Source organism: Musca domestica, unplaced genomic scaffold, assembly GCF_030504385.1.
Source record: "Musca domestica strain aabys unplaced genomic scaffold, Musca_domestica.polishedcontigs.V.1.1 8, whole genome shotgun sequence".
In the NCBI taxonomy this organism is placed as follows: domain Eukaryota; kingdom Metazoa; phylum Arthropoda; class Insecta; order Diptera; family Muscidae; genus Musca; species Musca domestica.
In genome coordinates this window covers 4,489,150-4,515,305 of record NW_026712409.1, presented here as the reverse complement: position 1 = coordinate 4,515,305, position 26,156 = coordinate 4,489,150, and the positions used below count along the sequence as shown (strand labels likewise).

The 26,156-nt window shown below is 35.4% G+C and overlaps 1 protein-coding gene across 3 annotated transcripts in view; it reads right to left on the bottom strand.

The window, feature by feature from the left end:
* LOC101888800 (uncharacterized) overlaps nucleotides 1-25,470 on the bottom strand; it is a 35,832-nt gene extending 10,362 nt beyond the window's left edge. Inside the window, exons 1-3 of one of the 3 annotated variants that reach the window (XM_020040095.2) lie at nucleotides 25,311-25,470; nucleotides 17,340-17,464; nucleotides 15,838-15,890 (exon numbers count right to left, since the gene is read on the bottom strand). In XM_020040095.2, coding sequence (XP_019895654.1) covers nucleotides 15,838-15,890; nucleotides 17,340-17,462 — 176 coding nt within the window. In that variant the 5' untranslated portion in view covers nucleotides 17,463-17,464; nucleotides 25,311-25,470. Of the gene's footprint in view, nucleotides 1-15,837; nucleotides 15,891-17,339; nucleotides 17,467-25,310 lie in introns of all 3 variants that reach the window. The other 2 variants (XM_005174717.4, XM_020040110.2) reach the window with 2 other exon arrangements.
* Nucleotides 25,471-26,156: the final 686 nt, after the last annotated feature.

The window sequence follows — 26,156 nt, the reverse complement described above, 5'->3', positions numbered from 1 at the left end:
CATAAACAAGCATGTGTGTATATGTGTACATATATCAAGTAGACAAGGCAAGAGTTCCAGTTTTCAGCTCCGTACTGTAGCATGATTAAAGGTGTCTGGCCGCGAGAAAAAAAAAAAACAAGAAATATGACCAAATGTGGTGGATATTTTTCGGAAGTGAGATAGTTTGGAAAATATCACAAACATTGTAATGCAACAGTGGTAAAGATAAGTTGTAAAGACTCTTAAAATTAATTTAAAGTTAATTTAATTTAAAAAGTTAATTTCGATTTTAAAACTTTGTTTGGTTAGATAAAAAATTCTGAAGATCCAAAATGTACCCAGCAAATTCCATAATCATTTGTATGACCATCTACATTAAATGTAATGACAGTAACATAGCTTCCGTTTTACCAGTAGACGTACAGTACTACATTACCAGTAAGCCAAATGATTATGAGTTATTTCCACAAAATTTGGAAAGTAAAACAAAAAAATCCTCCCACCAGCAAAGAGTACCGACAACAAATCCTCAATTCTCAACAGAGTTATGTGCCGCTGTTACTCATTACTTGGTAAGATAAAAGTAAGTTATATTTCTATGTAAATTTAATAGAAATAACTCATTATTTTTTAGTTAGCTAATAATGCAGAGGGTATGTACTTGTCATAAATTGGTCAACTGGTAATGTAGAGGGTATATAGTTGTCATTACTAGTAGCACTTAAAGTGACACTTGTACTTACCAAATATGTATACTTTTTAGCAAAATACAACATACAAATTTCAACAAAAATTAAAGCTCTTTTACTTGCAGTAAGTTCGACTGGAACGAATTTGGAAGCTAAAAAAATCGTTAAAAATTTTGTTAAACTTCTAAAAAAATCGAATGAATATAGCCGTTATATTTGGGGCTACACGAAGACGTGGGTCAGCATATGCAATTTTTTTTGTCATAGGAAGTAGTACCCATTACGAATTTCAAATACGAAATTTGAAACAATTCCGGTGAATGATGTCCCTAAAATTATCAAAATACCGAATATCGGGGGGTACCGATATATGGGGACTATACGATTCGTGAATCTATATAGATAATTTCCTTCCAGGGGGTGAAGTACCCAGAAGCAACTCCTGGTGTGGATTTTTAGACAATTTTATTGAAAAATGTAGCTAAAATCATGAAAATACCGAATATTTGGGGGGGGGGGTACAGTTAAATGGGGGATATACGATATCGTGGACCTACAAAGACAATTCTCTTACAGTGGGTAAATTACTCAGAATCCTTGTGTGGATTCTCAGACAATACCAGTGAAAACAAGTAAAATGCAGCTAAATTCGACCGAACCCGGACCGTACTTTTATTACCATCCACCAGTTTGTAGGAACTTCTAAAATTTCAAAATATGGGGTGGCACTGTCATATGATAGACAGACGAAATCGTGAGCCTGTATAGTCAATTATCAGCCATAGTCTATTTCGAACTCCAAATACGAAGATAATTACCTTGAAAAATATGGGTAAGATCATCAAAATACGGAATATTGGGAGGTGCCCATCTAAGCAATTTTCAGTCCTAAGAGGAAAACCCCAATTACGATTCCAAATACAAAATTTGAAAAAAAACAAATAGTTCCTTTTAATGATCTGCATAGAATCACATTTTGAGTCGATTTATGGATGTCCGTCCGACTATCCGTCCATGTGTCTCTCCATGTATTTTTGTAAACAAAGTACAGGTCGCATTTATTTCCCGATCCAGATGGAATTTTGCAAAAGTCATTTGTTTGACCCAAGGACGAACCCTATTGAAATTGGAGACGTTCGGTCAAAATTTAGATATAGCTTAAATTTTATCGAGATCGGTTCAGATTTGGATATAGCTCCCATATAGATATCTTCGTCCGTTTTGCCTTTCATTGTGCACCAAATGTTTAATATTAGCTCAAATGGGATGGAATTTGGCACTTGCGTCCAAATTGAGCCTAGAAACAAGTTTGTCAAATTTGGTGAAAATCGGGTCAGATATTGCTATAGCTCCCATATATATTGTTTATCCGATTGATTGCATTTTTATACCCTACACCACAAGGTGGTCAGGGTATTATGTCTTTGTGCATTTGTTTGTAACAGGCAGAAGGAAACGAGATAGACCCATAGTTCCTTTTGATGATCTGCATAGAATCACATTCTGAGTCGATTTATGCATGTCCGTCCGTCCGTCCGTCCGTCTGTCCGTCCGTCCGTCCGTCCGTCTGTCCATGTATTTTTGTAAACAAAGTACAGGTCGCATTTATTGTCCGATACAGATGAAATTTGTTTGGCCCAAGGACGAACCCTATTGAAATTGGAGATAATCGGTCAAAATTTAGATATAGCTCCCATATATATCTTCGTCCGATTTGCCTTTTATTGTGCACCAAATGTGTAATATCAGCCCGAATTGTATGGAATTTTGCATATTCACCCAAATTAGGCCTGAAAATATGTATGCCAAATTTGATCGAAATCGGTTCAGATATAGCTATAGCTCCCATATATATTGTTCATCGGTTTTGTTATTTTTTGTCCACCGCCGCCGTAATATGCACTCCGTAACAACAATATTTGGGGAAATATATCAAATACAGCTCAGAAATACCTTTGCTAAATTTTGTCGAGATCGGTTCAGATTTGGATATAGCTCCCATATATAACTTCGTCCGATTTACCTTTTATTGTGCACCAAACTTCTAATATTTGTCCACATCGGATGGAATTTGGCACATACGACCGAATTGAGTCTAGAAGCTAGTATGTCAAATTTGGTGAAGATCGGTTCAGATATAGCTATAGCTTCCATATATATTATTCGTCCGATTTGTTATATTTGTTACCCACAACCGTAATATGCACTCCGTAACAACCATATTCAGGGAAATATATCAAATACAGCTCAGAAATATCTTTGCCAAATTTTATCGAGATCGATTTAGATTTGAATAAGGCTCCCATATATATCCTTATCTGATTTCAAATTAATTTTGCACCAAATGGGCAATATAAGTCCGAATTTAGAAGATACAAATGTTTCGGCATATTTAGTCCGTTGAATTTTAAATTATAATTATAATCAGAGGCGTATGATTGAATTCTCCCATAAAAACTTTTAATTGTTATGTGGAGCTCTACTAAATTAGGAAAGTGGTGTAGGGTATCATAAAGTCGGCCCCGCCCGACTTTAAGACTTTCTTTACTGGTTTATTTTCTATTTGTTATATGAAGCTCTACTAAATATGCAAAGGAATGTAGGGTATCATTAATTCGGCCCCGCCGACATTTAGATTTTCTTTACGGGTTATATTAAAACTCCGTTTCCCGCTTGAGCTGTAACATGTTATATGACACTTTTACATGTTACAAATTAATAAAATTTGGTTCCAACTTTTCTACTACCTGTCACATTGAAACTTTCGCCGCCAAATATTTTTTTGTTTTGTTAACTCCCAAGCCTTGCTTGTAACAAATTTGCCAACATTTTTGCTAACTCATCACGAGTGTTTTTTTTTTGCCGTGACATGAAGATGTATGACATGTTTATCATTTTAAATGATGAAAATGAAATGTCAACAGCATGAAAAATAAACAACAACAGCAACAGCAGCAGCAAAAACAACCATCATCCAAGGTGGAGTAGAACAAAAAAAGAGTTATGACTGTTTATGACCTGTGTTCGAGATCTGCATAAATAATAATTTCAATATTTAGGTTTGCAGGTTATCAAGCAGCATAATAAACTAATTACAACAACAAAAAAGACACAAAACTGCTATAGAAGGGGGAGTGGAAGAACTTGTTGCTTACTCCGAAGTTGTGAAAGTAAAGAACAATGGATATTCTTGAAGCTCAACAAATGACTGGAAGGGAAGTTAGTAAACTAAGATTTCAAAGAAATATCCTCCTTCAATTGCATGGATGGTTTATTGTGTTTGAGACATGAGGCATTCTGTTTTGCCCCTTTCTATTCTTAGTTCCTTGGTCGACATTTACATTGTCTACTGCTCAACTCATTTGTCCATGGAGCACGTGTTTCTAATGGGGGTTTTTGTTTCTTCTGCGAATGAATGTTTATTTGTATGTCTGTCTGTCGGACAAAAAGTTTATGCTTGGTTTTTATTTAGCAGATTGCGCTGGTAGTGGCATTTGGATGTGAAGAACACAGGAAAAATAAAAGGTTGGTCGGGGGTAATAAAAGCCTGTAAAACGTGACCATATCCTTTTTTCGCTAGTGTTAAATAATTTATAAATTGTTTAAGTATTGTTTTGGTTGTTAGCAGGGGGAAAGGGCAAAGGGGGCATGTTTTAATTATGAAAAATGTGTTTAAATATAGTTGACTCGGTGTTATTTAAATCTTGGGTCTTTAGTCTATGGAAATTATTAACTGGAAATTGGTTTAGTGAAATATCTTAAAATAGAAAATGTGTAAAAGTGTTTGCATTTTAAGATTTTGAAATTATTGAAAGTTTCGATCTAGTTCTTTGCCTAAAATGGGTCCTTCTTAACATGAGTAATAAACATAAGGAATTATGGGGTATATTTATTGCCATAAATGATACGTAAGGGAGATAATTATAAGAAATTCGTGAAATTTGTTATTGGCAAAGTTAGATTATTAAAAAAAAAATAGTAGGAAAAGCCAAAAGTCGGGCGGGTTCGACTAAATGATACTATATGATAGAGCTTCCGTAAAAAAATAATTTATCTAAAGTAGATCAGCAGTTACAGTTTGATTTCAGAGGGAACTAATATATGGGAGGCGTATCCAATTCTTATTCGATTTTCACTAAATTTGACAGAGATATTTTAATCTTTCCATGATATCACTTCGAGAAGGATTTTGTTAAAAAAAATATATATCGGAGCCGAGTTCCGCCAAATGGAAACGTACGTCCGAAAATTCACTCTATTGAGCTGATATTAACCATTGATTGTACAATAAGCATGAAATCGGATTAAGGATATATATGGGAGCTATATCCAAATCTTAGCCGTTCTCGATAAAATTTGGCAAAGGTATTTCCGAGCTCTATAAGATATCTGGTACCAAACATCAGTACAAAATGTACTTGCTTCTAGACTGAATTTGGTCGAAAGTGCCAAAATTCGCTCCATTTGGGCTGAGATTAGCCATTTGGTGCACAATAAGCCCGAAATCGGATAAAGTTATATATGGGAGCTATTATTATTATTGGGAGCGGTTAAGATTTGTTAACCGATCTAGACAAAATTTTAAGCATTTATTTCTGAGCTGTATCTGATACCAAGTACCAAAGTTCATTATTATGGAGTGCATATTACGCATGTGAGGGACTTAAACCCCAGCTATATCTGAACCGATTTTCACCAAATTTGATGTACTTGCTTCTAGACTGAATTTGGTCGGATATGCCAAAATTCAGGCCATTTGGATTGATATTGGCCATTTAGAGGGCAATAAAAGGCAAATCGGACGAAGAAATACATGGGAGCTATATCTAAATTTTGACAGATTATCTCCAATTTCAATAAGTTTCGTCGTTGGGTCAAAGGAATTTTTTGTGCAAAGTTTTATCTGGATCGGGCAATAAATGCGACCTGTAATTTGTTTACAAAAATACATGGACAGACAGATGGACGGACAGATATGCATAAATCGACTCAGCAACAAAGGCACAAAGACATACCACCTTGTGGTATAGGGTATAAAAAGCTTCTTCGGTCACTTTGGTAGATAAACGACCTTGTATACACAAAATATATTCTATGGGCCATCAGGAGACAGATGTCATATTATAGGTGTTTGTTTTAGATAATGACTTACATAGGTCTTCCAGGAATTCAGAACAATTTGTGTCTAGGATGATAGGTATTGAAAACGAGATATATCGGTCCACTTTTTGGTATAACCCCCATATAACTGTACCTTCCGTTTCGTCGTAATTTTTGCCACATTTTTCCACGGATTTGTCCAAAACTTGCAGAAAACTTTATGAGATTTCCGAGCAATAATTCGAACTCCCTCTTTCCAATTTTTCCTTTTTTTCTAAGAGAAAAATGTTTCCCTCCACACTTCTCCTACCCTTTCATAGGCCTCTCATTTAGCTTGTATATATGTTTTTTCATTAACTATAAATTGTGTCTGTAACCCAGCTCTGGAGCTCTGGATAACAAAAAAAAAAAACCAAAATTATTATGAAGTCAAAAGGTCAATGTTTATATAGCCACGTAGACTGCTACTACCCTTGGTCTCGGCCTCCGCACCAATGGGACATTGTAATTTTTTAACCGGATCCTAAATATTTAATAAGCTTCGATTTTCAATGAAAACGGAGTAAAAAATAACCGAGGAAAAACAATTCAACAAATGTTGCCATAAAAAACACACACATTCGCACATGCCATAACATTCCGAAACAGTTGTAATGTGAATGTTAAACAGGATGAATGAAATTGATTGCATTGGTTGCGAGAATGAATCCTTGGTTTCATTTGCAACTGTAACACATTTAAAATGTAAACAAACCCCAACATAAAACATGCGAGAGTACGGGGGGGGAGGGATTCGAAAAAGTCCCACCGAGTGGGTTGTATGAATAAATAAACCAATAACCGGTGATAAACTCTGTCTCTCACTCCCAGCCACTACTCATCAAAACAAGGATGCACGTGATGTTGTAGGATTTACTGAAATCATAACATTCCCCCACCCAAAAAAGGATACTACTTCACATGTCCATAAAATAAACGTGGAACATATCGATGGGATTCATTCATTCGTGGCTCGTTTGGGGTAAGGATTTATAACATGAAAAATCAAAATTCAAGAATTCCCAGACAGATGAGACAAGTTATCTCAACCCCCTTTCTTTACTCCCCCAACAAAGTCAAGTGGTTGCCAAAATGAAATTTAAAGTTGTTCCTTTGGAAAGAAATCTTCCCCCTTATTCCTACTCACTTACGCAGTGATTACTATGAGGTTTTATACCTAAGTATCACCTCAGGGATTAATCGGTTTTGCCAGTTTGTTTGGGTGTCAAACAAAAAAAGGAACAACTTGGACAGTTTGTTCATCACTTTAACACTTCTTGGAAGAGGTTCATACAAAGAGAAGGAACTTGTAGCCAAATTTATAAAGTTTGATACCCCCGCTTTGGACAAGCAATTTCCATGTTCCGACTGGAAGTTTGCAAAAACAACACGTACCAAGTTCCTTTAAAAATGCACAGAAGACGTACAGGAGCAGCAGAGAGCAATACTTTTTTAGCGTTATTGCTTTGAATCCTTTAAATTATTCAAAATATTTTGCGATTATACGTTCTGTTCCATGTACAAGTGGCGGGCGCTGGAGAATACTCATCTTCTTTTTATTCTTCGGAAAAATACAGAAACAGGCTATAAATGTACAATTCTTCTTTAGCTATCATCCTTGGCTGTGGTAAAACGAACGCCACATCTCTCATATGTAGAGTAGTGTGTGTGTTTTTTAAGATTATTTTCTTGCCATAAAATTTGTTAGGGAGCAAAAAAAAAAAAAAAAAAAAATAACGGAAAGTTCATTCATTTCTCACAGAGTTCGTGTTGTTGTTAAAATGTAAAGTTAATGTGTCTGCTTGCAGTTGTAAATGTCGGAGGCTGTTACTCTTCTTTTTTGTTTTTTTGTTGGTGCAATGTAGGCTCTAAGGGAGAGCACTTTGTGAGAAGAATTAGTGGGAAGACAGAAAATTCTTTAATTGGAATATGGAGAGACAAATTGTTATAAACCAACGATTTTTTAAATGATTTCAATTGTATGAAAGCTTTTTCTTCCTGTTAGAGGTTTTTCTATCGTTTAGAAGGCCTGCCAAAGGTTTTTTATACTGTAAAAGATCTGTTCGTGGTCTTTTATTCAATTAAAGACTTGAGAATACCTTTCAGTTCTATAGAAGTACTGTAAAATAAATATGACCAGAATATATATATTCCTGGAAATGAAATCTTCAGAAAAAATCTAGGTAAATAAGACCTGTGAGGTATGTTCCATCTTCAGCTTTTCCCATTTCCTGAAAACCTAAAGACGGAGGCTTTAGCGATGGGAGACGCGTAAAATCCTCTAAAAGTTGGTTTAAACATTGAAGGCCTACAGAAAATCTTTGATCTATGCAACAAGTACAAATAGCTTCAAATCCGATGAGGTCGATTGTTTTGAAAATTCCTGCCTAAACAAGAGCTCAGATTTTCTCGTTTTAAACTCGCCAGAGAAACAAACTCACGAGCGGGAGTGCTCTATTTTTTATGTGGGACCACTTGTGAGAAAATCGTATTTCAAAAACAAGTAAAAAAGCGGTAATTTTTGCTCTGGGCCAATTTTGAATACCCTCCACCATTTGGAGCAAATTTGGAAATTTTCAAAAAAAAAAAAAAAGAACAAAATCCGTTAAAAAATCTTTAAAAATTTTAAAAATACTGAATGTGACCGTCATAATGTGGCCTATAAGGACCTGCATAGGCAACTTTTGTCATAATTCATTACAATATTCAAATACGAAGCTTGAAAAAAAAATCCTCAAAATACCGAAAAATCATTAAAATACCGAATATAGGAAGTTGCCGTCAATTATGAAATTCAAAAATTTGAAATTTCAAACAATTTCGGTGAATATCCTACCAAAAATTGTGAAAATACCGAATATAGGGAGGTACTGATATATTGGACTTATAAGAAGACCTGGACCTGCGTAGACAATTTTTCTTCATAGACTGTAGTTCCCATTACGAACTCTAAATACGAAATTTGAAATAACTCCGGAGTATAATGTCGCTAAAATCATCAAAATACCGAATATAGGGAGGTACCGTTGTATGTGTATCGTGGGCCCATACAGACATTTCTCATCCAGGGGGTAAAGTGCCTAGAAAGTACTTCTAATATGGATTTTTAGACAATTTAATTGAAAAATTTGGCTACATGCATTAAAATACCGGAGATAGGGGGGGATAGATATAACCCATCTTCGAACTTGACCTGCCTGATCTGTGTAAAATTTTGGCTTCCTTTTTTATTCGTTTTGACTCTAGCGTGATTACAACAGTCGGGCAGATGGACGAACAGGGCTAAATCGTCTTAAAATTTTACTTTGATCAGTTACAAACGGTATGACGGACTTAATATACCCTCTATACTATGTATGGTGTAGGGTATAATAAGACTGGAATCAAAATCAACCAAAACACACGATCTCTTCTTAGGGTGGCGTAAAAAATAGATTATTCTCTATTGTTTGTATTCTCAGGAGTACTCCCGCTCGAATTAGAGCGAGTTACACTCTCTATTCAAGCATTTCTGAACTCTGGCCGAAATCTTAAATCTACTAACATTTTTGACCTAGAAAAAAATCAGTCTGCCCATGAGGATTAAGTTACAGTCAATTGGAATTGGTACCTCCAAAACATCTTAAATTGGCTGTGGAAAAATGTCAAAATGTGGACGTGGAAAACCTGTAAAAGTCCTTCTCTCTGCTATATTTCGCTTCTTTAGGGTCTCCAATATTAAGATGACTCCACCCACAGAAGTCCTGTCCAAGACAAAGTGCAAAAAAGTATCTACTGTTTTTTATCTACAGTCTTCTCCTGAGAAGACCCATAACAGTTGTCTGCTTTTGAAGGTCTTTAAGAGTTACTCTCTTCATGGAAAACTCGTATAATTTTGTTCAAATAATAACTATAAAAACGTTCTATTCCTTAAAAGACCTGAAGAGACATTCTATTCATAAAAAGCTTTTCTATCAGAGGCCGGCTAAATGTCGTCTAACTATCGGTGACATCTTGAAGTCTTCCTGTTAATATATACAGAAAACCTGTGACAACCTATATGTTTGCAAAATTACTCCCTGGTCCCATGTGTGTTGTCCAAAAATGTTAATTAAATGAAATCTAAATACTTTAGGAAAAAAGTTGATTATTTTAACCAATTATTCGACCGTGTCATCCAAAAACGCAATTATTGCATTTAATCCTTCTCATAATTAATCAGACACGTATGCCAATGAAAATTCAATTTTACATTGGACATTCCGTAGAATCCCAACAAAAAAACATCCTAAATGTTGACATCCTTTCTTCAGCAATGATGCTATGCTTCCTTTGCCACATAAAATGTTAACGGACATTTTTATTTGGAAAGACAAAAGACAAAACCTGACAACGATGGTCATATTGTGGTGCCACAAACAAGGTAGGTAAATGGCGTTTCTTGGAGTGGATCATGTTTTAGACATCTCCAGCACAATTGATTACCACTCACAATGGAATCTTCGAAGCGTGGCTCTATAAAAACTGTCATTTTCAGGGTAAATGAAAATCATCAAATGAATGAATGCAAGGAAATTAAAGCACTGAACAAAAGAAAAAACAAGCAAGCTACAAGCAGATAGAAGCTAATAAATATAAAGCGGCTAGGGCATGCATACTTTATTTCTGCAGTGGTGGATCGTATAGTTAATTATTTTATGTAGGAGTATGGAAACTAATTGCTTATCATTTATACGCCTAAGTGCATCACACAGAGTTTTCATCAGCAGCATAATATAAGATTTTCTTTTTCTTCGCCTCCTACAACACCTGACACGATTTACAGGGGGGGGGGGGGGGGGGAGTGTGGGTGCCACTTGAGGATGTTTTATATTTTATAAAGAAAACACTTTGTCTTGTACCAAAGACTCCAGTCAGGGTGATTAAAAATGCGTATTTGTTGTTGCCAATGTTGCCTTAAAAGCGGTTGTTAGTTTTTGATGAAACGCAATTTTTATCGTTTGTCTTGTTAGGTTATTATTGTGGTCGTCGTCGTTATTGTTGGCAATTTCCGGTAGAGCCAAGTCAAGCCAATAACAACAGCAACAACATCAGCCACTTAGCCACCAAAGAGGAAAACCGCCAACCTTTAGAGGAGAATGCAGTTTATATGCTTGAGCGACTTTGGTGCTCATCTCCGCTGTTTGTGGAAAAGAAGCTAACTAACGACGCTCGGCGTCTTTGACAAGACAGTGTTCAACACATTTTCGCTCTGAGCCAAAATGTAACATTGCTAGACAAAAAACACAAAATGAAAACAAAACCCAGGCACTTTATTAAAAAAGAGTTTTAAAAATTAAGACCATCACACACACCTACACACTTTCTTTTCTATCTTCGCCTGTCGTTTACTGTCGTCATGTCCTTTACTAACTAAAGGTACACCTTTATCCTTCTTTTTCAATTTTGCCCCTCTTTTTGTGCAGTGATTAAGTAATGCAATGTCTCAACTGCCGTGCACACACACTTCTATACGGAGGGGGTGGCAAGCAACAGGTGTTGTCAAAAGTCATTGTGTTTACCATGCTTTTCATCATCTTCATCATCAAGTTATGACGATGTTGTTTATCATCGACCTCAAAAGAGTGTGCTAAATTGTGGGGAATACGTATAAATCTCGGTAAATTAAACACAAATCATAATGGACCAGAAAAAAGAAGGTAACAACCACACATACAAAGACACCAGAAACTTTCACTTTGTATTTGGGGGGCAATGGAAGGGTGTCGTGTGTGCAGACAGTAAGAGAGATATGTTGTCATTTGATTAAGGAATTCCGTAATTTGGGAATTTCGAAAGTGGAGAAAGGGATTCACTTTGGATGTGAGGCTTTTATGAAATGTAAATAAGAAAACTTAAAAAAATAACAATTCGAGAGAGAAATTTTGACTGTTCTTTTCTGAGAGTGGGAACAATTGTCGAAACATTTTTTTCTTGCAATCATTTGCAACTCTTCTTTCCTTTTTGAGTATTCCTTGATTTGTTTCTCTGCAAGTAATTTTTAAGCATTTTTATTTTGAAATCGACAATCCCGATTGTTTTTTTTTTTTTTTTTGGAGAATAAAAATTGGCAAACTCTTCCCGTTTTTGGCTCATTTACTTTTCACCATAACCTATCGCCTATCGCAATTATAATTTTAGACCCAATAAAGTAATATATACTTTGATCACCGTAAAATTCTAAGACGATTTAGCCCTGTCCGTCCGTCCCTCTATCCGTCTGTTGTAATCACGCTAGAGTCAAAACGAATAAACATAGAAAGCTAAAATTTTCACCGATCTGTCGTTTGTCTGTAGACAGGTCAAGTTCGAAGATGGGCTATATCGATATCGTATAGCCCCCATATTCGGTATTTTGATGATTTTAACCACATTTTCCAATGAAATTTTCTGAAATTTTACACAAGGAGTTCTTCGTTACTACTTTACGCCCCATATAACTGTAACTCCCGATATTCAGTATTTTGACGATTTTAGCCACATTTCTCAATGGAATTGTCTGAAATTCTACACAAGGAGTTCTCTGTGAGTACTTTACCCCCTAAAAGAGAATTTTCCATATAGTTCCACGATATCGTATAGCTCCCATAAAAATGGTGCCCCAACGATTTTGGGTATTTTGATGATTTTGGCCACATTTTTCAATGGAATTGGCTTAAAGTCTACACAAGGAGTTCCTTCTGAGTACTTAACACCCTCGAAGATAAATTTCTATATAGGTCTACGTATTAGTATAGCACCCATATAACGCTACCCCGAGATATTCGGTATTTCCAGGGTTTTCGCTTTATTTGGTATTTTGATGATATAATAATGTCGCTATTCACCGGGATTGCGTCAAATTTCATATTTGAAGTTCGGAATCGTTACTACAGCCTATGACAAAAAATTAATTTAGTTGTTCCACGTCTTCGTATAGACCCTTTTTTACTTGCTATCTATGCATTGAGAATCAACGCCCAGACGAAACGACTGAAGTTAGAATCTTGAAATTTCTTGGTACGCAGGCGTGTGATAAGGCTGGGTTTTTGAAAATTCCTACTAAAAGGATACCAAATGTACTAAAAATTAAGTACTTTTTTTTTGGACAAATAAAATGAGCTAGAATTCTAAAATTTTGAAAAGTCATTGATGTAGTGCAAGCTGGAAAGTAATTTTTATATATGAAGGAGGTTTTGGTAATGTGTACTAAATGTGCGATTGGTACTAAATTTAGAACAGTTTGGTTTAGGGAGAACGGATGAAGCTGAAATTTTGAAATGTTGTATTAGTGTCCCTGTTTGTAGTGGGTTTGTGATTAAGAGGTGGTATTGAAAATGTGTACTTCAAGTGCATGAAAGGTACTAAATAGTACTATAGCTGGTACAATTTGGTATTGGGTGAACAGGTAACTGTTCATCTGCAGCCTAGACACTTGGAGTTGGTTTCGGAAATGTGTACTATAATTGTACGAAATTTACTAAATGGTAATAAATTTGGTCGGGGTTAAAGAGATTGAGATAAAATTCTGAAATGTGATATTATGAACACGGGTAGATCTGATGTTCTGGAGGCAAAGTACTAAATGGTGCTAAATTTGGTATTGGGTGAAGGGATTGAACTGTAATCCTGAGATTTGATATAGATGTAACAGATATTAGGGTCACTGTTCATGTGCAGCCTGGTCTTTTGGAGTTGATTTCGGAAATGTGTACTATAATTGTACGAAATGTACTAGATGGTACTAAATTTGGTCTGGCTTGAAGAGATAGAGATGAAATTCTGAAATTTGATAATAAGAACGATGTATCTGAGGTTGAAATATTTTTGTACGAAAAGTACTAAATGGTACAAAATTTGTTATTGGGTGAATGGATAGAACAATAATCCTGAAATTTGATATTGGTGTCTATGGTTAAGATATGAAGTTGATTTTGATTTTGAGGTCACTGTTGGTTTCTAGGGTTTACAATGCAAGCAAATGCTCTTTTGTGTTATTCAAAATTGTTAAGTCACTTCGTTTGAAGGTAATGTCAAGGGAATAAGAAAGTATTTTTTTTTTTTTTTTTTTTTTTTGGGTTACACTGATTCAATTTGGAAATTTAGAATAGATATTCATAAAGATCCAGGGAATTTCAAAACAATATACGTTTTGCACAGAACACAAGATATCCATACATTCCGAAGGAGGATATTTTCATTTTTAATTCAGAAAGTTGAATGTTATCATATATTAGCATGAGATTACCTCATATAATTTTGCATTTTTAAAATATATTTAGTAGTAAAGTCTTTTCGCCTTTTCTCAAAACATATTACATATATGTCCCCTAAAATGGTCAATTCAATTCAAATTTTTATGTTTGCTTTGTCCTTTTCGTTTCTCATAATGTTGGCACAAGGACTCTATCATTACTTAATCAAGCAGATAACACAATTTAGGCAACAAATTGCATACCTTTACCAAAAACTTTCTTTCCATGTCTAACAAGTGAATTTTCTAAATTTACATTTAATAAAATCACAAAACAATTTCCCTCAAAATTAAATAAATTTCGAATATGAAATTGCCAACACAAACTAAATCGTCCATCTGGGGAATATTAGCATGCAGGAATAGTTGACAACTGAAAATGTACTTCATCGTTGTGATTTTTTTTTATTGACAAGCATGAAAGTGCCTCTCACATGCTTGGATGTTGGTGTAGCCCAAACTGAAAACCAAGCAAAGTAATAAAATTCTAATCTTTGAGAGTACGTGGACATAAACAATTATTCCTAATCATCAGCCTTTTTTTTTTTTTTTGGACACCGAGTCACAAAAAACAGAATCAACTTTGGTGATTGAGAATAAATTTATTATCAGAGAAATACGTACATAATAAGTACGTGGGCAGTCAGCCTAAATGCATGATAAGCAGGAATTTGCCGCTCTAATAATATACCAGCAGCAGGGTATCGTTTCGATTTCGTTTCGTTATCATTTGCCGGGTTTAGAAATTTGTGGGTTATCAGGTTGCGTTGGGGGGAAAATATGCATATCATGTTGCCGGCTGGCTGACTAGCAAACACATGGAGTACCCTTATTGTTTTCACACCAAGGGCTTTAAAAAATGACATCTCAATTAAATTTATTTTCTATGTTTAGGAAAAAATAGAAAAAAAAAACATATCTTCATAAATTTTAAAGGCGACTTTTTAATGGGTGATAAATTTTGTTTTGTGATAAGGATTTTCAACGGAGGGGGAGAAAGTTTCAAATTTAATTATTTAAAAATGCTTTGAATTAGAAAACGAATGAAGTGATAATATTGAAGTCACTTTTATGCTATATTTTAAACCCAGGAAGCCGTCAATAATGCAGTTCATATCAAGTAGCTGATGAAAAATCCGGAACATATTTGTGTATGTCGATAACGGAAAACACCATTCCAAATGTATTTTTCAAAATTTTGATTTAAAACAAGAATCTAGAAATTTTAAGCCGGATCAATTTTCGTGTAAAAATATAGAAACAGACCCTTAATTTAGAAAGGTTTCCCTTGGCTCTCCCAGAGTATTGATTCCTCTCTCTCTCAATTCAAAAAAGGCAAAATTCTCTTCTTTGAAAAAAAAAATGTCCCGACCAGGCCATCATCATCATAACAATAAAAGCAAGCCCCCCTTTAATTTGTGACCAACAATAGAGTGGTTATTGTTATTGTTGCTGCGTGGTGGCCATTGAAAAACCAAAGATTTTATCAATGATTTTTGCAGCTAATTTACGACAATGTTTATACAAAACGTGTTGAAACATTGTCGCTTATATTCCCTGTAAACTGGGAACAATACCAGAGCATTGCTGCACATTATCATGGAGACAGGAGAGTTTGGTAAAGGTCCTTCACACACACGCACACGCCAAAAAAAGGACATAAATTAAAATAAGCCCATAAATAGGCATAACAATGCGTTTTTGTTTTTATCCTGGAAGGGCTACCGAGGAACAGTAACAGGAAGGAGATTTTGGGAAATGAGAGTGGTAACTTACCTAGAATCGAATTTTTTGCCATCAGTCAATGTGCCGGTATAGTGCATGGTGAGCTGTAACAAAAAAATAAAGTGGAAAGTGATGAATAACATAAATAGAAAAAGAGTCAAGAGAAAATCAGTAAAAAAGGAAAATGGTGAAATTTTGATTCAGGAATTATATTTTGAGGACCATAGTGGTCTCTAGCTATAAAGACTTGTTGAACGTTCTTACATTTATAGAATGCCTGTCTAAAAGCCTTTGTCCATCAAACACCTTAAGAAAGCCTTTTTCCCCTTCCAAGGCAAGGCTATGAGAACTGTTAAGTTTTACTTCCATGAGTTTTATTTAAAAAAGTTATGCCAGTCCCGTTTGAAGATACGATTTTTATACCCTCAGTCATATGGCTAGAGTGCCTAATCGAAATAACGGTTTTAGACCCTAGGTCTCTTTGGACCAAATCCGTTTCAAGACATTTCGAGTCGATCTAGCGATGTCCGTCCGTCTGGCTGGCTGGTGCGGACTATAACTCTCGAAGGGTGTATCCGATTTGGCCTAAACTTGGTACACCTTGTTTTTCAAATGTTCGCAATTTGGGTTCCCATTAGATGCAAATTCGTCCTACGAACTTTTTATAACGGCCCACTTTTGATTTTAACCCCTTTTATGGGATTATGGCCTTAGTGGCATTTTCACAAAACTGAGGATACAAAAGGTCTGTTCCACAAAATTCACTAAATAATTTTCATTTCCATTTATACCCTACAACACTATGTTTTGGGGGTATTATAAGTTTGATTGGGCCAAAAATTATGTAACACCTCGAAATATTGATTTCCCACATAGGAAAGTACATATACTCATCTCGCCGAGAGGAGTCGATCTAGCTATGTATGTCCGTCCGTACGTCTGTCCGTCTGTCCATGTTAATTTGCAATCAAGCTACAGGTCGCAATTATGAACCGATTCTCACAAAATTGAAAATGGAGGTGTGGTTATGGTCAGAATAGAACCCTATTGTCCATCGGACAATAATTAGCGGGTAAAATAGAGCCTAACTTTTATGTAAGAAAATAGGAAAATGTCCACTAAACCGCGAATATTTCCAATCCCAGCCAAATCACAAATACATTAAAAGATCACTTCTGTTCGTTAGGGTGATGCTAATCGCCAAGACATCGGATATATAGCAAAATAGGTACAATATATATGTAAAAGAATAGATCTTATTTATTCTGCAATTTTCACAATTCCCATCAATTCGGAATGGTCTCTTGCTCTTGGAAAACTATAGCAATAAAAAAGTTAATATATTTTGTTCCAGTTTTTCAATGTTTGTCATATTTTTTATCGCATGCGATTTTTTCAATTCGACTTCCAATTTTGAATTGTAAATTTTTTAAATTTTCAAAAACGAAAACTTCCAAATGGGTTTGGACTCCGAACATCTTGTAGTGTTGTAGGGTCTGCCCCGCACGATTATAGCCATTGCTTACTTGTTTTTTTAATAAACCAACACTTACCGTATCACCAGCTTTGGACTTTTGTTCGCAAACTTCGGGTACACTGACCACATCAACTTTAAGATCCTCGCTGCGTACGGCAGCCACTAAAAGGCACGAGACAATAAGTACGGATTTGAACATGGCTGCAATGAAACAAAGAGAAGAAGAAGAAAAAAAATTATAAATAAAAATATTCAAATTCAAATAGCGAAACAACAACTGGTTTCTGTTTTTTTTTTCTTTGTGTTTCATAATCATGACTTTGGCAAACAATCATAACCACGTCATCTTAGGGCCTGACACGACAAGGTTAACTAAAAACCACTTCGCTCAGATTGGAGGAGCAAGAAAAAAAGACTACATGGCATGGTAAATGCTGCCACAAAATGTTGCATCATAACCATGAAAATCCATGAAAACAAACAAATCTTTGCCGATGATGCAGCAGATTTCATCAGCAGCAATAGCAGCAGTAGCAGAGGAGGACGCAACCAGTTTAAATGCATCCGCAACGCATTTCAAAGCAATATGCAGCTGGAAAAATGAATGAAACCCCCTCTGCCAACCACTCATCTGCTATGCCAAACACAAAGGCCAAATCACATAAACATAAACTTGGCTGGCTCATCTCTTCCTCCTTTGCTGCCTATCGCCCTCCCCCTCTCTCTCTGCTACTATGGCTTTGGCGATTTGGTTTGAATGGCTGATTTTTGCATTAAAGCCATTTATTGTAAATCATGAGGTTTGTGTTGTTGTCCATTTGTCCGCATTATAATTGTTATGCAATTGTTTTTTTTTCTGGCGTCCGAATGCGTCCAAAGTCTCTTCGAAAAAAAACAGCACACATCGCTTGACTGTGCATGGATGAGAGGTGAGCCGAACAAGTGCCACCCTTGCACCTTAAAATTTATTGATTTCACTTTTAAACGTGTTTCGGCGACGAACACGACGACGACTTTTTTCAATTTTTTGCAAGAAAAAATAAAAAAGAGATAATAATACTGAAATTGCATAAACAATGTCTTGTAATTTTTCGGTGATCATGTAATATCGGCACAATGGGTTGTGATGTGCAAAAATTGTGGCAAAAAATAATAGATAAATAGTTTCATTGATACAACTATTATTATAGTAACTGCGTTATTATTTTCAGGCAATAATGTAATTATTACTGAACAGTATTTGAAAAAAGTGAATTGAAAATTATTTCAAAAGCCCATACAAATATTAAATGGACTTCTTTGTGGGTAATTTCAACCATAAATTAGGAGAATTGTCCATCATTGTACAATATATTTGATATATATTAAATTTGACACTGAAGATGATATGGATAAACAGAACAGAAAATTTAGTTCATCTCGTCTATGAATTCTTCTAAATTAAGAGGGTATAAGACGGTATAACCACATATAATTCCCTATGATTTCTATAGTTCTGAGGTGTGAAAGACACGAATGAATCTATATTATTCTTCTTAGCACCTGATTAAAACTTAACCCACACATTAAGAACATCAAAATTTGGACGAAACGAGTGAGAAATGTAAATAAGCGACTTGATCGAAACCCGCGTCTTGGCTCGGAGTAAAACCATTCGGGGTAAAGCCATTTAAAATAGACTCAAAGGAGCTAAAGAGTTGCTTCGCTTGACCGAAAGTGGTGAACTGCCGAATTTGGTTTTCTCCGATGAGAAAATATTCGTTGTCCAGCAGTTTGTAAACAAACAAAATGACCGTGTTTACTTGCCAAAGAGATCAGCTGAAAATGTGCACCTTCGGTTGGCCACCAGAACTCAAGCGCCGGCCATGGTGATGGTGTGGGCCGCCATAACAGCCGATGGTCGCTCTCCGCTCGTATTAAACGACCGTGGCATCAGAATAAATGCCGAATATTATCGGGAAAATATTCGGGAGAGTGTATTAAAGCCTTGGGTACGGAAACATTTTGACCGCAGACCTTGGACTTTCCAACAGGACTCAGCACGAGCCACCCAAGCATGGTTACAAAACGAGGTTCCAGGCCATAATTCGTGCAAAAGGTGACCAATTCGTACAAATCTAAACTTATTCTAAAATTGAATGCTATTTCCGACATTTTTTGCTTTCATTCAATAAAATTACTGTATACCCACTCTATTCATATTGCTGAGGGTATAAAAAGCGTGTGTTTTATTCCTTGCATAATGTAAAAGTTTTATGAGGGAGGTATATAAAGAGGTTGATCGATATAACATCGGACAGGTACTGCAATGAGTGGACTGATGTTTTTTTCTGTCGGGTGCGATATTCGAAAATATCGGTCTACTCTCATTACTATTCATTATCATCATTAAATTGAATAATCATACCATACGTAATCGGACCATACGTCGGGGAGTACAAAAAGAGGTGGACAATCTTATCTACTTTCGTACCTGACCTAGTCCTAGTTGGCTGGGGACAAAAAAGGGACAGATATTTCCCACCCTCCAAGTCAAGCGACGATGTTGAACTTGGAGAACAAAACGGATACTTCCTTCGAGAATTATTAAGCGAATCAACCAGTCAGGCAAGGGTATAACTAAAAACGGATTAAAAACTGTTTGGTTGTTTGACTCGAACTTTAAGTTAGAATTTTGATTGTTACAACCCGCCTTGCTAGAACACACGCTTAATTAATCGATCGAGTAGAGGAATTCTTCGAGGGTTTATGTCAGTTTTCGTTGATTGTTTTGTTCTCAACTTAACAATAAATAATAATCTAATATTTTGGGATGCGAATTACATTTAGTAACTCTTTTTTCAAAGAAATCCCTCCGGGTTGATTCAATCAGTTGTTTTTATGGAATAAATAAAATTAATTTATTTCATATTTTACTCAACGTTTCGTTAGTCTATTTGCAACTTCTTCTGGATTTTTTATTAGAAAATTCTAGCGACAAAATTTTAAATAATCGTGAGATTTTTTATATTAGTAATATTAATATTAATTTTTCGTTACAACTTTAGAAAGATACCCCTTACATAAGTGGAAGGTACCACTCACTCTGATATCTTATGGCCCGTCCATGATGTTACAATAAATGAATGTTAAATGCCCTCCATTTGAAATTGTTACATTTGTTTTATTAATTCATCCATCTACTTAAACATCTTGCTCCCCAGGAAGATAAAAAAGAGAAACTTTAAAACTACCCATTTATATAATACCGTTCGATCTAAATACAACTATTGTGGAAAAAAAATTAGGACAGTTTCCAAAAAAGTACACCGATTGGGCGAAAAATAGAAAGTGTCTTAAATAACATGTTTCGGTTGTAAATCGCACTCATATGGTCATGAAGAAGATGTTGTTGCTGTTGCTGCTGCTGGTGATGATGACGATGATGATGATGACATTATTCACGACACTAAATGATCATGACGCTACATGTGTAGCAATGCTGATGTTGATTATTATTGTGGAAGAGCCACAGCAGCATTAATGGCGATGACCAACTATTTCACTTTTGTTTGATTTTGGCTTTTGAGGGCATAATTATTCAATTGGCCCAAAAAAGGTAATGCATGACACCACGCCACGCCACATCACAACGCATGACGACGATTCGTTCATCTCTTTTTTTTGGAGAAACCACAGTTGTTACATTTCTTGGAGTTTGTGGGGTAATGCCATTGTTGTAGCACTCTGACTTCATTTCCGTTGGTTTTGTGTGGTATACCTATTTACCCAAAATTTACCTCTATTAATTACAAACGTTTCAATTTCTCTTTCTATTTTTGAAGCGATTTTTTAGATGTATTTCAACGATTTAAACGATTGCTTAAGCAATGCTTCACGAGAAGACTTAACGCTTTCCTTAAAAAATAAAACAAAAAAATAATAAATTATATTTCATTTACAGCATTGCGTACAATAGCTAATTTTTTCGTTCCCATTTCGCCCTCATCTGGCCAACCTTGTCATAACTCCACCACTAGATGGGTGGTGTTGATAACACCTTCACTCCCTCCACGCCGGGCTTTGTTCGCCAGCGCTCTAATGATTTATAACTTCTTCATCTTAATGAAGAGTTTAGAGTTTCATAAGTGAAAATCCACCTTCATCATGGAAAAGCGTAACATTATTGTCTAATTGGCCCTCTACATGTGGAGCTGAGCTGTTGAGCTCTGCTCAAAAATGATGCGTTTAGTTTTTCAACCGTGACCCGTGTGTGTGTAACAAAAATAATCTGTTGAATGGTGTTTTGAGAAAATTTAAGGGGTATTAGTTCAAAATGGAACGAAAATTATGTATGTGGTATATTTCAAAGCAATTCAAACCAAATTACTGGTGAAAGATTTGGGAAATGGCTCACATTAAGTTTTAGATTATAACTCATAGAGGGATGATTATGATTTCTTTCATTTTGCTATAACTTTACATTGGTTTCGTACCACACCACTTTAAGTAGTCGTAAAAAAAGTATGACAGCCCTTAAAAAAATTCAACGTGACAATCGTGACAATCTAAAAAAACCTACAAATCGACGATCATGGGTCTAACAATGTGGTTTGAAAAAAACTTTGAAAAAGTCCACCATCAGTCCTCCACGAAAATAGGTGAAACAATTCTCCAAATTATTATTAAAAACTCAACAACTATAGACCTTTTTAAAAAAATATGACAAAAAAAATATTTTGACTGAATATAGGGAGTTAGCGTTATATTGGGGTCTACACGAAGACGTGGAAATGCAAAGGCAGTTTTTCTGTCACAGGCTGTAGTACCCATTACGAATTTCAAATACGAAATTTGGTGCCGCTAAAATCATACAAATGCAGAGTTTAGAAAAGTACCGTTATATGGTGGCTATACGAAAACGTGGATCTATATAGCCAATTTTCAAGACCAAAAGTCCTGCAGAACAAACACACATATGAGTAAACTTTTATAAGCCTACTTCAATTCGTTCAATTCCGAAGCTAGAGTGATTTCCACGGTCATCGTTAAGTCGACATAGAATTTTATGCTGATCAAGAGTTCTTTGCGGGGTCCAAAATGTATATTTCGAGTTGTTACAAACGGATTAAGAAAATAAATATAAAACCTCCATATTATGGTGGGGGTATTAAAGTATTATTAAATATTTTCAAAAGGAGTATCCGATCTGTCCTCAAAAAAAAATGCCTAAATTCACGTTTATAGGTCTGACAGTCCCCAAAAAATATTAGAAATGCAACGATTACAGTCTCTTAAAAGAGAGACCTCTCCAAAATTACGATAATAGATCTGTTAATAATAAATCAAGGATTTTAGGTAGGACTCCTCTTCAAAATTGAGCTCAGAAAATACTTTTGCGCTCAAAAAAATTCGATTATCGCTCCTCGACCAACAATTTTGATAAGTCTCCCTTCTGCAACTTTAACTATCGGAAAATACTCGGATATACGAATAATTGACCAGAATATTTTGGGTGCATGGACATACCTATAGAAAAAAAATATACATACCTAAGACAAAAAATAGAGTTATATCTCCATTATCGGAAAACATCAATTTTTGTAAAACCCCGAAATTGTAAAAAATGGACTCATTATGGCGGATTTTTTGGATTCAGACATATTATCCGTGTCAGCGTTATTATACCCTTAGCCAAGTGGCTAGTTATACCCTCAGCGATATGGCTAAAGAGATCATTTGATACGGCCAAAACGTGCCTCATCGAAAAAACGGTTTGACCCTAGGTCTCTTTGGACCAAATTCGTTTCAGGGCATTTCGAGTCGATCTAGCAATGTCCATCCGTCCGTCCGTCTGGCTGGCTTTCAAGGAGAGTATTCGATTTGGTCCAAACTTGGTACATTGGAATATTCTTATCAAACTCAGATCGAGTTCGGAGATGGGCAATATCAATCAACTCCTTCTGATAACTCACCCACAAAAGGCCGACATTAAAAAAAAATACTGCCCAGGGAGAGAAAGGATAATACACTTTTGCTCCAACTTTGCAAATCTTGGTATTTGCATCAGTGCTAGGTTAGGTGCGAAAATGGACAATATCGGTCCACTCCATCAAATACCTCCCCCACAAAGGGTCGACATTTTGAATAATTATAATTCTTATAAAATGTGATGTAAAAGTCCGATTGTCTTTAAATTACGCACATCACAATATTTTTATTAACCCAAGGTCTGGTGTGAAGATGAAATATATCGGTCCACACCTTCTGGTACATCAACCACAAAGGTTCAAAAATTTTAATAACAATGAAGCTCATAAAACGTGAAATTACCTTCCGATTCCATTCAGATTTGGCACATCTCAATATTTCCATCAACACAAGATATGTTATTTAGTGGTAGAGATCGGACCACAAATGGTCAAAGTTTTAAATAACCGAAACGTTTATAAAAACCGAAATACGCATCACGTCCTCTTTAAATTTCACACATGCTATAATTTTTACTAACACAAGATCTGCTATGAAAATGGAACATATCGGAGCACTCCTTCTGGTACTTCCCTACAATATAAGACTTAGGTTTTTTAAATTATTTGGTCTGTTCCACAACTGCAAGAATTTGAAAAATGTTACTGCGATAATTCCCTTTTAAATCGGAAAAATCCAAAAATTGTAGATTCTTGTAGGTTCTGGATCGGATTATAATTGTATATTTACAATATATATTCATAGTTGGATAACGTCTTTCAGTTACCCTTTTATTCCCTTCCAGAGATTTAAAACCCGACTCAGGAGACTAAGTGGAGTCTCCTTAATACCATTTTGCGGAAATAATTGCATCTCAAAACATTGACAAGGAAATTAAAATTGTATCACCATTAATGTGCCTTTGCCGTAGTAGTTCATTGTCAGGTTCAAATGGAAGAAAGTTGTTCAAGCCAAACACCCAACCGAAATGGAAGCACACAATGAAATTACAACAAAGTTTGGGCTGACAAAATGCCACTAATCCAGTTTACCTGGATGATAAAAGAAACTGGTTTCGACAACAAAAACGGCATCCCGCATCTCTGGTAAACTAAAATTGGTATTTACAAATGCCGGTTGTTTTTGTTGGATAACTCGATAACTCTGAAAATGTGTGAATGAACGGCGAATGATCGTTGCGGTGTTGTCATCTACATAGCCACTAAACTTCGTCCAAATAGGAGAAGGAGTAGTAAAGTACGGTGAAAACAGTTATGGAATGTGGACAGAGTAGTTCGTACAAACACACATGATGGGCCCCAACCACTTCTCCCCACATTATAAAATGTGTTAAAATGCGTAAGGTTCGAGTTCAATAACCCAAAGAAAAAATATTGTTTGGTTTTAGGCGTTTATGTCGGCATTTCATCCACATATAGAGAAAAACACTAACAAAAAATCTCACCATACAATCATTGCCTCCACCCCCAATTAGTGTTTTGCTGATCAAACATGAATGATGAGCAAAGAAAAGTCAACAAAAAGAATGGTGTTGTTTTTCGGGTAGATTTTGATTTTTTACCGGATTGAAATAATTTTCTTTATTCCTTTTCGTGCCATTCTAACCCATTTTTATTAACATATTCTCAACACAACACTCACGATCAATCAGTATTCTCTCTTGGATATTCTTCAATTGTCATTTGGAGAGTGGATTACCCTCTCTCGTTGACCCCTTTCCCCAAAAAATAATGTAAATTCTGATTTGATTGACAAATATGCTGCTGCACGATGTACAAAGAACGAGTTTTGTGACGTCAGTGGTATAACGAACTGGTAGAAATTTAATTGTCACATTTCCAAAAGTTCTTTTCATTTTGGAATTTGGAATCGATTTCATTTTGCCGAAATTAATTTTGTTTTCTTTTTCTGATTCTCTTCGTGGCAATGAATGAATAATGCACAATTTTCTTTCACAAAACATGGCTTCATAAACTTTCCATACACATTTTAACTTTAATTAAGCATAACAATTTTTTTTTGATTTTTTTAAATGTTTTCTAGTAGTTTAACTTTTTTAAAAGTTTGCTTAAATTACCTTTTTTTAATTTAATAAACCTTTCTCTATGAGGAATGTAAAAAATATCAACTTTTGTACACACAACCAACACTGATCACCACCACGACTGGATGCCAATTCCCCCAATGTACCCCAATTTTATACAAAAACTACTTCAAAACATGGCACTCTCAGTTAAATTCCAACAACAAAAATTAAAACTCTCAGTTAAATCCCAAAAACAAAAAATTTCCTCGCAGGTACGAAGAGTTTTTCCGGACATTATCTTCTTTACGAAACCATATATTTTCAATATTGGCATTGTAATATATTTAAAAGTGGCAAAAGCAGCATTTTGCATTAAAACTTTTTGTAAATTCTGTGAGGAAAATTAATTAGTATTTAAAAAATAAAAATGTCTTACAAATTCCATCTTGAGCGTTCAATTTAATCAAAATTATTATATGACTATCCCTTTTCCTCTAATGGCAATTTCCATTTAAAAATACAGAAATGGAAGTGAGTAAACTTCAACTGAGAGCTGCTCTCTAATGAAAAAAATACTCTCCGTAAACGATCAGCAACGCAATCGATCGACGTCGGCAGCGACAGACAATGTGATAAAACAAATAATGAAAATAGTACAAACAAAACAACAACATAAACACATGTCCACGTAATCATTCGTGTTGAGAGTAGCGTTGCCAATACGGTGCAATTTTTGACAAACGGGGAAAAATTGTGCTAAGGAAAGCAAGTTATTTAGTTTGAATAGTTGAGTTGGATTTTAATCAATGAAATTACAATAAAAAAAATCGATTCCGATTCACTTTCCAATTGGAAAGTGATGTAAACAAACTATTTTCTCCGTTACCAGTATGTTGA